Source organism: Colletotrichum orchidophilum (assembly GCF_001831195.1).
Source record: "Colletotrichum orchidophilum strain IMI 309357 chromosome Unknown Scaffold_48.1, whole genome shotgun sequence".
Taxonomy (NCBI): Eukaryota; Fungi; Ascomycota; class Sordariomycetes; order Glomerellales; family Glomerellaceae; genus Colletotrichum; species Colletotrichum orchidophilum.
The window spans coordinates 88,774-100,691 of record NW_019173004.1 but is presented as its reverse complement, the minus strand read 5'-3'; the positions used below and the strand labels follow the sequence as shown (position 1 = coordinate 100,691).

At 48.7% G+C, this 11,918-nt stretch overlaps 5 protein-coding genes across 5 annotated transcripts; 3 read left to right on the top strand and 2 right to left on the bottom strand.

Annotated features, from left to right (window-relative positions):
- Positions 1-1,874: 1,874 nt before the first annotated feature.
- On the top strand, positions 1,875-3,080 carry CORC01_06430 (amidohydrolase; the record flags this gene model as incomplete). The annotated part of the gene is made up of 1 exon (XM_022618071.1): positions 1,875-3,080. One exon carries the CDS (start codon positions 1,875-1,877, stop codon positions 3,078-3,080), a length of 1,206 nt encoding a protein of 401 aa, XP_022475383.1.
- A 471-nt stretch (positions 3,081-3,551) lies between these two features.
- CORC01_06429 (uncharacterized protein) lies at positions 3,552-6,058 on the bottom strand (the record flags this gene model as incomplete). Its single annotated transcript, XM_022618070.1, has 6 exons — positions 3,552-4,077; positions 4,201-4,521; positions 4,596-4,945; positions 5,025-5,289; positions 5,459-5,769; positions 5,861-6,058. 6 exons carry the CDS (start codon positions 6,056-6,058, stop codon positions 3,552-3,554), a joined length of 1,971 nt encoding a protein of 656 aa, XP_022475382.1.
- Positions 6,059-7,194: 1,136 nt separating this feature from the next.
- CORC01_06428 (uncharacterized protein) lies at positions 7,195-7,557 on the bottom strand (the record flags this gene model as incomplete). Its single annotated transcript, XM_022618069.1, has 1 exon — positions 7,195-7,557. The coding sequence occupies one exon, from the start codon at positions 7,555-7,557 to the stop codon at positions 7,195-7,197; it is 363 nt and encodes a 120-aa protein (XP_022475381.1).
- A 615-nt stretch (positions 7,558-8,172) lies between these two features.
- On the top strand, positions 8,173-8,544 carry CORC01_06427 (uncharacterized protein; the record flags this gene model as incomplete). The annotated part of the gene is made up of 1 exon (XM_022618068.1): positions 8,173-8,544. The coding sequence occupies one exon, from the start codon at positions 8,173-8,175 to the stop codon at positions 8,542-8,544; it is 372 nt and encodes a 123-aa protein (XP_022475380.1).
- A 985-nt stretch (positions 8,545-9,529) lies between these two features.
- On the top strand, positions 9,530-10,951 carry CORC01_06426 (glutathionylspermidine synthase; the record flags this gene model as incomplete). The annotated part of the gene is made up of 1 exon (XM_022618067.1): positions 9,530-10,951. The coding sequence occupies one exon, from the start codon at positions 9,530-9,532 to the stop codon at positions 10,949-10,951; it is 1,422 nt and encodes a 473-aa protein (XP_022475379.1).
- Positions 10,952-11,918: the final 967 nt, after the last annotated feature.

The following is an 11,918-nucleotide window of genomic DNA, read 5'->3' as shown; positions in this document are numbered from 1 at the left end:
CTTTGTCCCGCTGCCCGTCGTCTCAACTTCAATTCATGCCACGGGGCCACCGGTTTTCGTTGTCCTAGTTGGGACGCCGCTCCTTTTGCCGAGGTCGAAGGTTGGGAGGTAAGGCAGATATCAATGGCCGGGTTCCCGCACTCTACGTGGTGCATATGCTCAGTCCTGGTGTCGACCGACCTCGACCAGGACGGCGGTGTACTCTGCCTTGGGCTGCTTGTGATGAGGCTCTCGATCTGGATCTTTCGCGTCAATAGGTCCACGACATCGAGTTTCCGTTTATGACAGCTACAGTCGGGGGCCTAGCAATGGCGTTCCTCTGGCGGCGGCACCAACTGTTGTGGTTGAAACCTGCTTTGACCCGTGATCGTGTCGCTGTCGGGGCTGGTATGGACTTTGGCGTCGGTGTATTGGTCCCCGGAAGGTATATGGAGAAATCATGAAGGCTGGGATCCTGTAGTCGCGGAAAAGCGGCTCTCGTGACGTGTTCCGTACAAGGAGGGGTTGCTAGGTGGCTAGCTTCATTCTGTATGGGGTTGGACAGTCAAGGGCTCGGGGCGGCTGGCCGGTGAATGGCTGTGGAAAAGGACGCTATTGTATCATCTTGTCCAGTCCAAATGGCCCTCGGAATCAGGGTGGTTATGAAGAAATGCTTGCCTCTTCGTCTGGTCTTGCACCTGCCAGGCAATGGCACCAGGCTGGTGGGAGAAGCGCGGACGTCCCATAATGTCTCCCATAATGTCTTTGGTGGCAGTCAGTGCGGATAGTCGACCGACTCACCTTGAAACCTCCCAGACTAAACTTAGCTACGGGGATGGTCGAAGATAGGGAAACGTAGTGTTCGTAGATGAGTGTGCTGCTCACCATTTCGTCTTCCGGCATAATCGACTCGGCAATTTTCTCCTCCATGTTTCCCCACAAGCAAAGACGAGTCTGCTGAACTGTGATGAGTGAGTAGATGCGCCGTTGTGCGCTGGGTATAGGCGTGTGCGGTTGCAATCCCTGTTCTGCGGTCAGCGTGGGTGTTGGGGAAATTAGGTTTAAGGATAACAGTGAAATTCCTCCAGCATCGGTGGTGGGGGGAGATGATCATTACATGTAATTACGTAGAGGCTTGGGAGGTTATGAGTGGCTCGCTCATGTCCCTCAACGAAACCCATCTTCGAAGGCGCACAACAACAGGCGCACGTACAGATAGTTCAACGCCATACTCTGTAGACCTGCAAGAACTTGTAGAATGTCCTTGTTTCTATGATGATCATCTTACAGTGCTTCAACCTCCGTCCGCAAGGCGTGCTCTGTGGTTGGTGCTTTTGTTTAGATTACAGCATACGATGAGGACCAGGTCGAACAGCAGCCGGTGGGATATCAGTATCTTGTTTGGGCCATGTTCCATCACCTTGTAGAAAATACATGCAAGAAGAGATGCTGCCATCCAATTATAGGCTCTCGATTGGCCGGAACGTCCGGCTTTGGACGGCCTCCTTATGCACAATGACTTGAAATGATTCCTTACGCATGATGACTTGATAAGATCGTCATTGTGGTACCTACCCAAGTACCTTAATCGACAATCTTTCAACGCCTGATGATTCTATTGGGAAAATAGCCACTGTAGATACCCTGAGTGTATGGCTGAGAAATGAATTAGCTGGTTCCAATCTGCAATGAATTCTATCGACAGCAAATTATATTCCGGGCTGCCAATCCATCTACAATAAGTCAACTGCCGAAACTTCTCAACTCTGTAATATTCTGCAACCACGAGACTGCAGCGACGTTCACGTTGAAGTGAGTCGTGTCCATCGACTCTTTTCACTACAGCCAAAGGAATCAGTTCATCGCACCTTTCCTGTGTCGAATCGTGAGAAGCAATGACCAAGTTACTGATCAAAGACGTGCATGTTTTTGACAGCAACGTCATTCAAGCTGCTGGGAATGTAGCTTTTACCAGGTCGGCCGGCAACCTTCACAACATGATGGCAGATACTTCCGATATCGAGGCTTCGGATCAAGTTATCGACGGCCACGGCTGTACATTGATCCCCGGGCTTATTGACGTTTATGTCAATATCAAGGGTGTGAACGCAGCACTAGGCACCTTCGCTAATCATGGTGTGACCACCGTCATCGATCTCAGCAGCAGTACTGAGCAGTGCCAGTCAATGCGCGTGTATGCCGCTGGCAAGACAGGGCTGCCGACTGTCCTCACTTCAGGCACAGGAGCGGCAACTACAACTACGGAGGACCACCAACTACAGCTGGAAAATGACCCGGCTACTGCGGTGATTCGCACACGCGAAGATGCAGTGGCCTTTGTTTCAGCGAAGTCGAGCGGCCCAGACCGCGCAGACTTTGTCAAAGTTCTCGTCACCCTGCAATCACACACCGATGAAATCCTCAAAACCATCGTAGATATCGCTCACATACACAAGAAGTTAACTGTGGCCCGCACCATGGGCAAAGCGTCCTACGAACGTGCTATGAGGGCTGGTTTCGACATCTTCGCCCATGCTCCTCTGGACGCACCCATAGACGCAGCAACCGCTCAAGAAATGGCAGCGCAGAGCAAGATTTTTATTCCAACGCTTGCCATGATGAAAAAACACGCATCGTCAGGACGGGAAGCCTCAATCACCACCAGGGTCGCTGCAGACCAGAGACCATCGCCCAACTTCATCTCAGACACGCGGAATTTAGAGAGAGGCAATATGGTCCCAGGAGCCACAGTCGGAACCAACTACGCGAACGCGACAGAAAGCGTGCGGACGCTCCACCAAGCCGGCGTGACCATCTGCGCGGGTACGACGGCGAATTTGGTGCCAGGGGCTCAGATGCCTTTTGGCGAGAGTTTACACGAGGAGCTACGCTTGCTTGTTGACGCTGGCATGCCGACGCTGGATGTTCTGCGCTCAGCAACCTGTGTTGCCTCCAAGGCATTCGACCTCGGCGATCGAGGTTTTCTTCGAGTTGGTTTCAGGGCCGATCTCGTGCTCGTCGAGGGCAACCCGTTGGAGGACATTAGCGCCACGCAGAATGTCAAAGGAATATGGATCCAGGGCGAATATATCGGTCCATGATTACTGACCCTCAGCCGAAACTACATCGGCTTTCTAGGAGTACAGCCGGACGACAGGGGCTGACGGATCCAAGTCAAGATTGGTCGATTGGGTGCGCCATCCAGTCTTGTTTTTCTCAGGAGGACCAAATCATTTTGGGCGATATTACTTGTCATAGAAGAAGAGAGGAACACTTTGTTCGCTACGGTCAACTAGTTAGTCACGGCTCGTCCACCAACTGCGCAGGAAAGAATTATATCCTTATCTGACTTGACTAGCCATACATTAGAATTCAACAGCATCGAGGTGTGAAGTAATTAACAATGAGTGACCAATAACAATCTGGTAGCATTGAACCCCAGAATAAAACTGAGAGAGAGGTAAGATGGAGCCAAGTGGCTGATTAGACCATTCAAGGGCGTCATCATTAAAAATTTGAAAACACCCATTCCTCGTCCCGAACATCGAAGCATTCCGCACCCTCATACTGTATCAGTCAACGGCATGAATCTTGTCTCGAAACTTGACCGTGAAAGTTCCAACTGGAGAATCTAGCATCCGGTCTTCCTCACCATCAAACACCCGCAGCCCGCGTATCGTAATCATAGGCCTACTTTCCCCTCTCGCCGACTGCCTGCCGTACGCTGGGACTGTCCTCCTCGATGCTCTCGCCTGCTTCTCAATATCGGTGAGCATTGATTGTGCGCGGCCTGAAACTCCGGCAATGACCATCTCATTGATAATGCAGCAAGCTTTGCCGATAATGTCGCGTACTGTGAATGTCGCAGTGTCCGAATCGAGACGAGGCAAGAGATCTTGGACGACAAAGAAGCAGTACTCGGCTGCCCAGTACTCGTGCCGGATCTGATATATGCCGCGGTAGGTCCAAAGGCTGGTCATCATGGAGCTCGCATGACCAACTTGGAGGGAAGCGACGTTATGACCGTTCAAGACATCGGTGTTCGCGTGTCTTAAATAACTTGACAGGACACGCAGTGCGATAAAGTCGTAGTTGGCCCTATGAAGAAAAGTCATCAACAAGCGGAGGTAGAAGTTTCATCGTCTCGAAGAGGGGGGAGGAGGAGCGAGGAGGGGGTGGGAACGGGGGGGATAGGAGACGTCAGTAACGGCGATAACCTACTGAAGCAATAAAACAGATGAAGGGAAATTGTTGTCCGTCATAAGATGGTCGGGGAAGGATAGTTGCCAGCATAATAGCTTGTTGTAAAGCGCCGTGTGATGACTACCGTCCATCTCATGACGAGCGGATTCGATGACGAATTGAGCAGCGATCTCACAGAGGGCACATTCCGCAACGAACATTTCCAAGGATTGAGGAGCTCTTTCAAGATGTGATGCTGGATCTACCCTGGAATAGCCTTGGCTGTCCAAATTTTCAAATATGGTGCTGACGAGAGGCCTCGGGACTAGCATCTCTGGGGAGGTGATTGTGGACGCTTTGCTGAAAAGGGGATGTTAGCCACCTAGCAAGACTACATGTTGCTAACAAATTGAATTGACTCAGAAAGCACTCACGAGAAAAAGCAGTAGAATCCCCACGTCATGCGGGAAACTGCCTGACACACTTTCACGTGAACACCATCATTCTCCCTCGAGGATGCAATCAGCCTGGAGCCTAGACCATCTAGATCAACAGAAGACCAAGTCTTTTTCAGCAGGCTCTGCAAGCTCACACACTGACTTCGTCCGTGGTGAGATCCCTTGTTGCTGGCAAAGGTCCATAAGATGGCAGCAGCTTGTAGTAGAGTCAAGGAGCTCATACTCTGCTCCGATTCTAGAAGCTCAAATGCGTGATTGGCAAACTGGTGGCTAAGCGTCAGAATATCTGCCGAGTTCGATTCGGAGGCATTTCTTGTTGCATGTAGCTTTCATCTCAGTCGTTAGTTTTTATTTCGATTTGATGGAAGCACCATTGTGGAGAAACGTGAAGTGTCACTAACGTACTGAAGACACAGCCAGGATGGCGTTGACAAGTAATGGCGAGCAGAATTGGCCATATTCACTGAATGTAGTATTGCCGTCGGTGAATGCCAGGGAGGAGACCAAGAGGTCTCTATCTACGAGATGCGACAACGTGTTGTCCCAAATCCAGAATGAATTGACGAGATGTGTCAAGGCCTTGTCGTCTTGAGAGATCTTGGTCCAGCACGATACGGGCATGATCTCATCAGAAGGGCTAACAAGACTATCTCTTGCTGTTGTGGAAGAGCTATAATGAGAAAAATATCAGTCTTCTGATGCGAACAAAAGAGGGTTCCAGAAAGAAGATGCCTTGCTGCGAATGGCTCTACTGTCGAGTCCCCTTTGTGGTTGGAGTCAACATGAGACCCTGAGCCTCCTATAGGTACATTAACATGAATTAGTGACTGAATCATTACTCAGTTAACTCATCGAAACACTGACTGTAGCGCCCAAGGTTATTTGGGAGGAGAAGGCTGGCGTCGGCTATTGACTGGATAGCCTCTTCAATATCATCAGATCCCTGCAGCTGCTTCAAAATATCATCCGCTCCGTCATCGTGGCTTGCTCGAAGCAGCTCTAGAACTCTTTGGCTCTTCTCGTGCGCTGCTGAAATACTACTGAGCTTTCGTTTCTGAGCTTCCCTCTGACTGATCCCTTCGGCAAGGGGGTAAGCGCAGGGTGTATTGGACGAGGCGCAGCCATGGCAGGTTGGCCGGGCCCCATCGCACTATCCGCATGGAAGTTGCAGTCAGCATTGCCAAGACTTTTGCTGCAAACCCATGAATCTGCAAAGGATGTTGAAAAGAGGTGTGGATAACCTTGACTTTTCGCTTTCGGCAGTCTGAACAATTCGTTAGATTGCTAGAAAGCCAGTCACTTGAGAATGGAACAAACACACTGGCGCAGGCTGACAAGACTTGCGTCCTCTTCCGCTTGGGCACCACGGCCTGAGAGAGACGTGGCGGGGCATCTGAGGACAGCGGTAACAATGGCCTATAGGCGGACTGACCCGACATCGGTTGGCTCCGCGAAGTCAAGTAAATAATTCAGAGCAGCGCTAGCTGGCTGAGTTGAAGCGAAGCAGGTCAAACTAACGAAAGGCGGCCAAGCATGCTTTGGAGGTTGACAAAATACCTTGAGAGGCAGCTTTTGCAGTAATTGCTCTTATCTTACTATTTTAAGCAGATCTCACTTTTGGCCGCAGCCCTTTGTGTCATGTCCGACCCCGCTTTCTAGATTTACTCCTCTCATAGGCCGGCCGTTGACGTAAGACCTATAGAAAGCTCTTGAGAAGTGCTTTACTAAACTCATATAAACGCTTATATAACCATTAAAAGTTCGATTATAAAGCTTTTTAATAATTTTTAATTCAGTAAAAAAAACGTAATTATATTACTACTAGCTTCTTAATAATAAAGGCTTATATTAATAAGTAAAATAAATTAAAGTCTATATTTATTTAACTTATAAATAATTAAAAAGTTATTGTTGGTTTACGTATCACAGGGTGATTAGTTCGATCGAACCGTGGTGACGAAGGGTCAACTAGCTTGTATTGATCTCTGCGTGAAGAGGAAAAGAGAGGTTTCAACCGTGGGTTGGATCGCCGGTCAAACGCTGATATAGAGACCCTCAGATGGCCCCTGCGCTGGCGCTGACTCGAGGTCGAATTGGGCTTCTAATCCGACAGGCTGCTTTATACTCTTTCACAACAACATTGTCAATAATATAAAAATGGATAGTAACCTGTCTAATTGACACATCGCAAAAACACTGCAGCAACAGGGAGAAAAGCAAAGGCCCTGGGCAGCATCAAACCAATCAACATGGAGTCTGGTCTGGTCTTAATTCATTCGCTTAGAAGGCTTGTTATGAGAATAATCACAACTTGAAGACTTTTCAAAGGTCCATGTCGTCAATGCTTTCAAATCAGAGAATCGATGTCCAACCTTATTGCTCTTTTCCCAGTGGGAACTGACTAATCATGCAACTTCCTTCGTGGTCATTCCACCGCAGTCCTCTCCCCCGTTCCCACGCTTCGCATGTGAATTTGTCTTCCTCTAGGTGCTTGTGTGCAGCTCTCTAGATATTCGTGCCTTCTACGAACTCCAACATCTTTCATAACCACCAATATAGTTGACCCGTGGTTTTCTTAGCCGCCATTGCTACTACCGGGATCGTCGGCGGCACCGCCGCAGTCTTGACGCTTTCCAAATCCACCGCTCTCAATTTCAAGTGGAAGGAGGATGTTTTGTCGCTCGACGGGGTGGGAGCTGTCGAAGAGATCTATTTGCATGGGATCGATGGCAGAACCAAGAGAAATATTTTGGTTGTCGCTGGCGAACATGAAGAATGTCTCTGGAGGTTGTTTGCCATCGCAGTTTTTGTAGTCTACGACTTTGTTGTCCAGGTTGGCGCAGTAGTTCTTGTTGGTCTCAGCCTCCGCCATGCGGGCTAGGAAGAAAGCGGTTGCCATGACTCGCAAGCCAGGCAAAGGAATGTGTTCTCTCGTCATGATTGTGAGAACAAAAAAATGAAAGAGTGTAGTGGTAAGGACCACGATTGATACTTGTAAAGAATGGAGGATAGTCGTACAAACTATCTCATTGCAATATATCGGCCGTGGGCAAAATCCACCTTTATATTGTTGAGGTCCAACGCACCCTCCGGGCCTTGCGGTCCGCGGCGCCTTGCGCAGTACCCCAGAACCCCTGACCCGGTGTGTTGTCTCCTGTAGATCATTAATATTTCGTATTTTAAGCACCTGTTTATAATAGCATGTTTTAGAGATATCCCATTTATATTAATCACGCTCCTCATGCACGGAAACTCCGGGTGAGTGTATTAAAGAAGTGCAAAATCACGTTTCTTGGCATTTTGGATGTTGGTTGAAAAAAAGCTCAATCATCATTCTTCCCTATATGATGAACTTTCGGTCTTTCCTGACATAAATACTTAGACTTGAAGTGATCAGGGAGGAGATCGGATTCCAAGGCAACCTCCACGCTCATTTTCAAATCCGTCACCAACCCTCAACACTCTAACTGTCCTTACTGCGATACAAATTCTCCAACGTGAGTAGCCGCCGTCTCTGTCTTAGAAACAATCTTGATGACTGACATGACGTCAGATGCGCTTTTCATCTTTTATCTCTGCAGCGGCGCTCTTCGTCTCGGCTCAGGCCGTTGGACCATGCGACGAAATTCCAGTGGCCAACGTCACGGGAGACGCCATCACAGGATTTATATTCTCCACCCCTTCTTGCAACGACTGGATATGGCAATCTCGCGACAAAGGAACCAACACCACACTCAAAGCGGATTGCTTCATGCGACAGTCGTGGCCCAACCCATCGCCGGTCACGACCGTGTGCATCCGCGACAAGAATGGCGACGAGAATGACAAGAACAAATGCTTCAAGGCTCCGACGGAGGCGGACCAAGGCATCTGTCAACTGTCGGGCGATTGGTGTACATCTGTTGAAAACATGTGGGGTTGGTAGAGTAAAATACCTAGAACGATGGATTTTCCAAAATTAAGACCATCTTTCTACCTCGGCTTCCCAAGTCTGCGATTCTGTGACATATTCCTAAACATTCTTCAGGGAGAAGAAAAAGCCTTAACTTAGTCCCTAACCCTAGATTCATAACACTGGCTCATCCGGAACCACAACTATTTTCAACTTCATATTCTATAGCATTTATCTAATTTTATATAAAAACTATATATCTTATATTATTATATATACGCAGTGAAGCTTAATTGAGACTTCGACATAATAAAGCTTTGCACATATTATATTTATTTTAATATAGTATTATGATTTCTTCAAGCTATTAATAAATAAATTTATTATTTCTATAAACGCTTAATAATTCAAGTTTCTATTTTAATTTAAACTCTATACAAATCCTCAACTGTGACTTATATTTATTTACTTAGCAAGTACTATACTAGTTCAAAGAACATTCTATACAAGGGCGTGTTCCGAATCCAGGGGTGGGGATTTAAGACAGGCCGCCCTCTCTGCACTGCGACAAGAGCCTAACGGCGTTGCCGGCCGGCCTTTAACCTTATGAGGCTGGTTTTTGAACTTTGAAAATAGCATCCCCGGATTCGCGGATTCGCGGATTCCGAATTCGAGATGCCATTTTGCCCGCCAGAAGAATGGACGCAGTTCATCGCATGTGTAGGGATGATGCTGGACGAGACGCCTGCCGCCCTGTGTTTGATCACCTAGTCACTGAGTCGTTGTCTGCTAGTAAAGAGCAAAGCGCCTAGTCGGGCGACTCGATCGAGAGTTTGCATTGAATGCAACGCCACTAGATATCAAACTCTACTAACTTTTGTCTTGGCATTGTCGGCAGTCTTCAGTCCAACCATCCCCGCCGTTATCTCTTCGAACCGATGTCCCCCCGACCAGCTCATAGGCACACGCAACGCCAAACAGTTTAGTATCATCGCCACCATCACCAACACAATCAACTATGCGCCGTGTACCTGTAGAGAAGAGGCCAAACGCCACGCGCCTCGTGCAAAGTCAAGGCCTTGTCTACGCCGACCTCGTCACGCCAGGCGGAACAGAGCCATACTGGCCCGATGACCGCTACTATTCCTTCACCTCTAAGGAGGTGGAACTACTGGAGACCGCATCCAAGGATGTCTTCGCAATGTGCTGCGAAGCGGTAGACTATCTCGTGGAGCACCAAGATATTATCACGGACAAGATGGGCGTTCCCGCGTACACGCTTCAACAAATAGTCGACTCGTGGGAACGAGAGCCTGCTTGGGGAAGCATCTACGGTCGCTTCGACGTCTGCTTTGGCGGCCTTGAGCACCCTGATCCGCGGCTCCGCGTGCCAAAGTTCTACGAATTCAATGCCGATACGCCAACAACGTTGATCGAGGCGGCATCGATCCAGTGGCTTTGGTTAGAACAAACGGGCCACGGTAACGATCAGTTCAATCACATCACCGAAATGCTCATTGAAGGCTGGAAGCGCAACTTAAATCTCATAGAGGAAAAGCTGGGCTTCAAACCCATGGTGCACTTTGCCGTCGGAGAAGGTGAGCGAACCTTCGAAGACGGGTCAAATACGACGGTTCTGATGGATACATGCCACCAGGCTGGTTGGCGAACCAAAGCAATCACGGTGGAGGAAATCTCCCTGGCCAAAACCGACGGCCGCTTCTACGACCTACAAGGCCAGCACATTGACGTTATATTCAAGCTGTACCCATGGGAGTATATGGTTGAGCAGAAGTTTGGAGAGCCGTGCTTCAAGGACATGGCGAACATCGGGAAACGCAACGAGGCGGGAGAGTACATTGGAGGCACGATCTGGATCGAGCCACCGTATAAGCTGGTGTGGAGCAACAAAGCACTCTTCGCTGTTTTGTGGGAGCTCTTTAAGAATGATCCGCGCGCAAAGTGGCTACTTCCTACTTATTTTGACAACGAGGTGCCTACTTCGTTGACAAGATTTGCACGAAAGCCGATTTTCTCCCGTGAAGGTGCCGACGTGGTGCTCAAAGTCGACGGAGAGGTGCTTCAGGACTTGTCTCGGGGATATTATGGAGCAGAGGGACACATTGTGCAGGAGCTCGCATTGCCTCCGGACTTTAGAGATGCGCAAGGTCGCTCAAACTATCCCGTCCTGGGTCTTTGGTTTGTTGACGGCGAATGTGTGGGCATGGGCATTCGCGAAGACAGGACACCCATCACGACCAACGACTCGAGATTCATCCCCCATTCCATATCGGATGGACCCATCAACTACGAACGACATCCCGTTCCAGGTCCTGAGGAAATTGAGTCACAGATCAGGATTGGCTTGATTGAAGACGGAATTGGCGAGCAGAAGGGAGATGAGCTTTTAGACTACATAAAAAGGATCATCACCCCGTAGATACATCACCCCGTAGAGACTTTGCTAGGAGGGAAGGCATCAGATGAAAATTGCAGATGACATTGAACATGCCTCATTCCATCAGCTCACACATAGATGACGTCAATTTTTATTGGTCTTTGGAATGTAGCCCACTTGAATGGCACCTTGTAAGAACGATCGTTGAGTCTGTCATCCGTGGCATGTGAGTAATAAGTTCCGGAAATCCACCTAACTGTGGGTCAGCTTGGACCAAAATCTCCGTAGCGTCATCCTTTTTCGAGCAACCAACTCAGGATTCAGTATGGGAAACTAAATTACTCGACCGCTACGAGAGTTTTCGGCTCGATGGTTGAAACCTGTCAAGACCGAATACGAAAGTGTAACTGAGAAAACATCCAAGCCTCCAGCATGGGTAATTAGAGTACAATACGAGCCTGAGAAAAGCGGCACGTCAGACTTTGTTGAATTGATAAAAAGGGTGTGAAGACTTGATCACCTAGTCATAGCCTAGGCTTCGGCCTTCGGACCAAATATTGTGCCTTGACACCGACCAGTGGCTTAAGAGTGCGTAGAAATGCAGGGACTTCCCTTCTCCTACCATTATGGTGCCAAGCAAGGACTGCAGTAAGAGACCGGTCGTCCACTATTCTGCTATAATATAGAAATCCCAAAGGACCAATCATTACAAACCTACAATGTATCATGGATGAGGGACTGCTTAGTGACAGCATAGGTATTGAGATGAACGTCGACCAAGGGCTAGCGGTCATGACTTTCATTGTTGCCTCTTCAGTTATTTGCTCCCTGCCCTGAGCTATGGGTCCAAACATCCGCTTCAGATCAACCGCATGGATGAATATTCTGACGGCCGTCGCAACCGGGAGGTGTCCATAAACCAATACAGGGAGTGCACGATTGGTTTTCAAAAAGGTTCAGGGCACACTTCTCACAAACTCAATATAATAAAAAAGCGGGGATAGGGGAA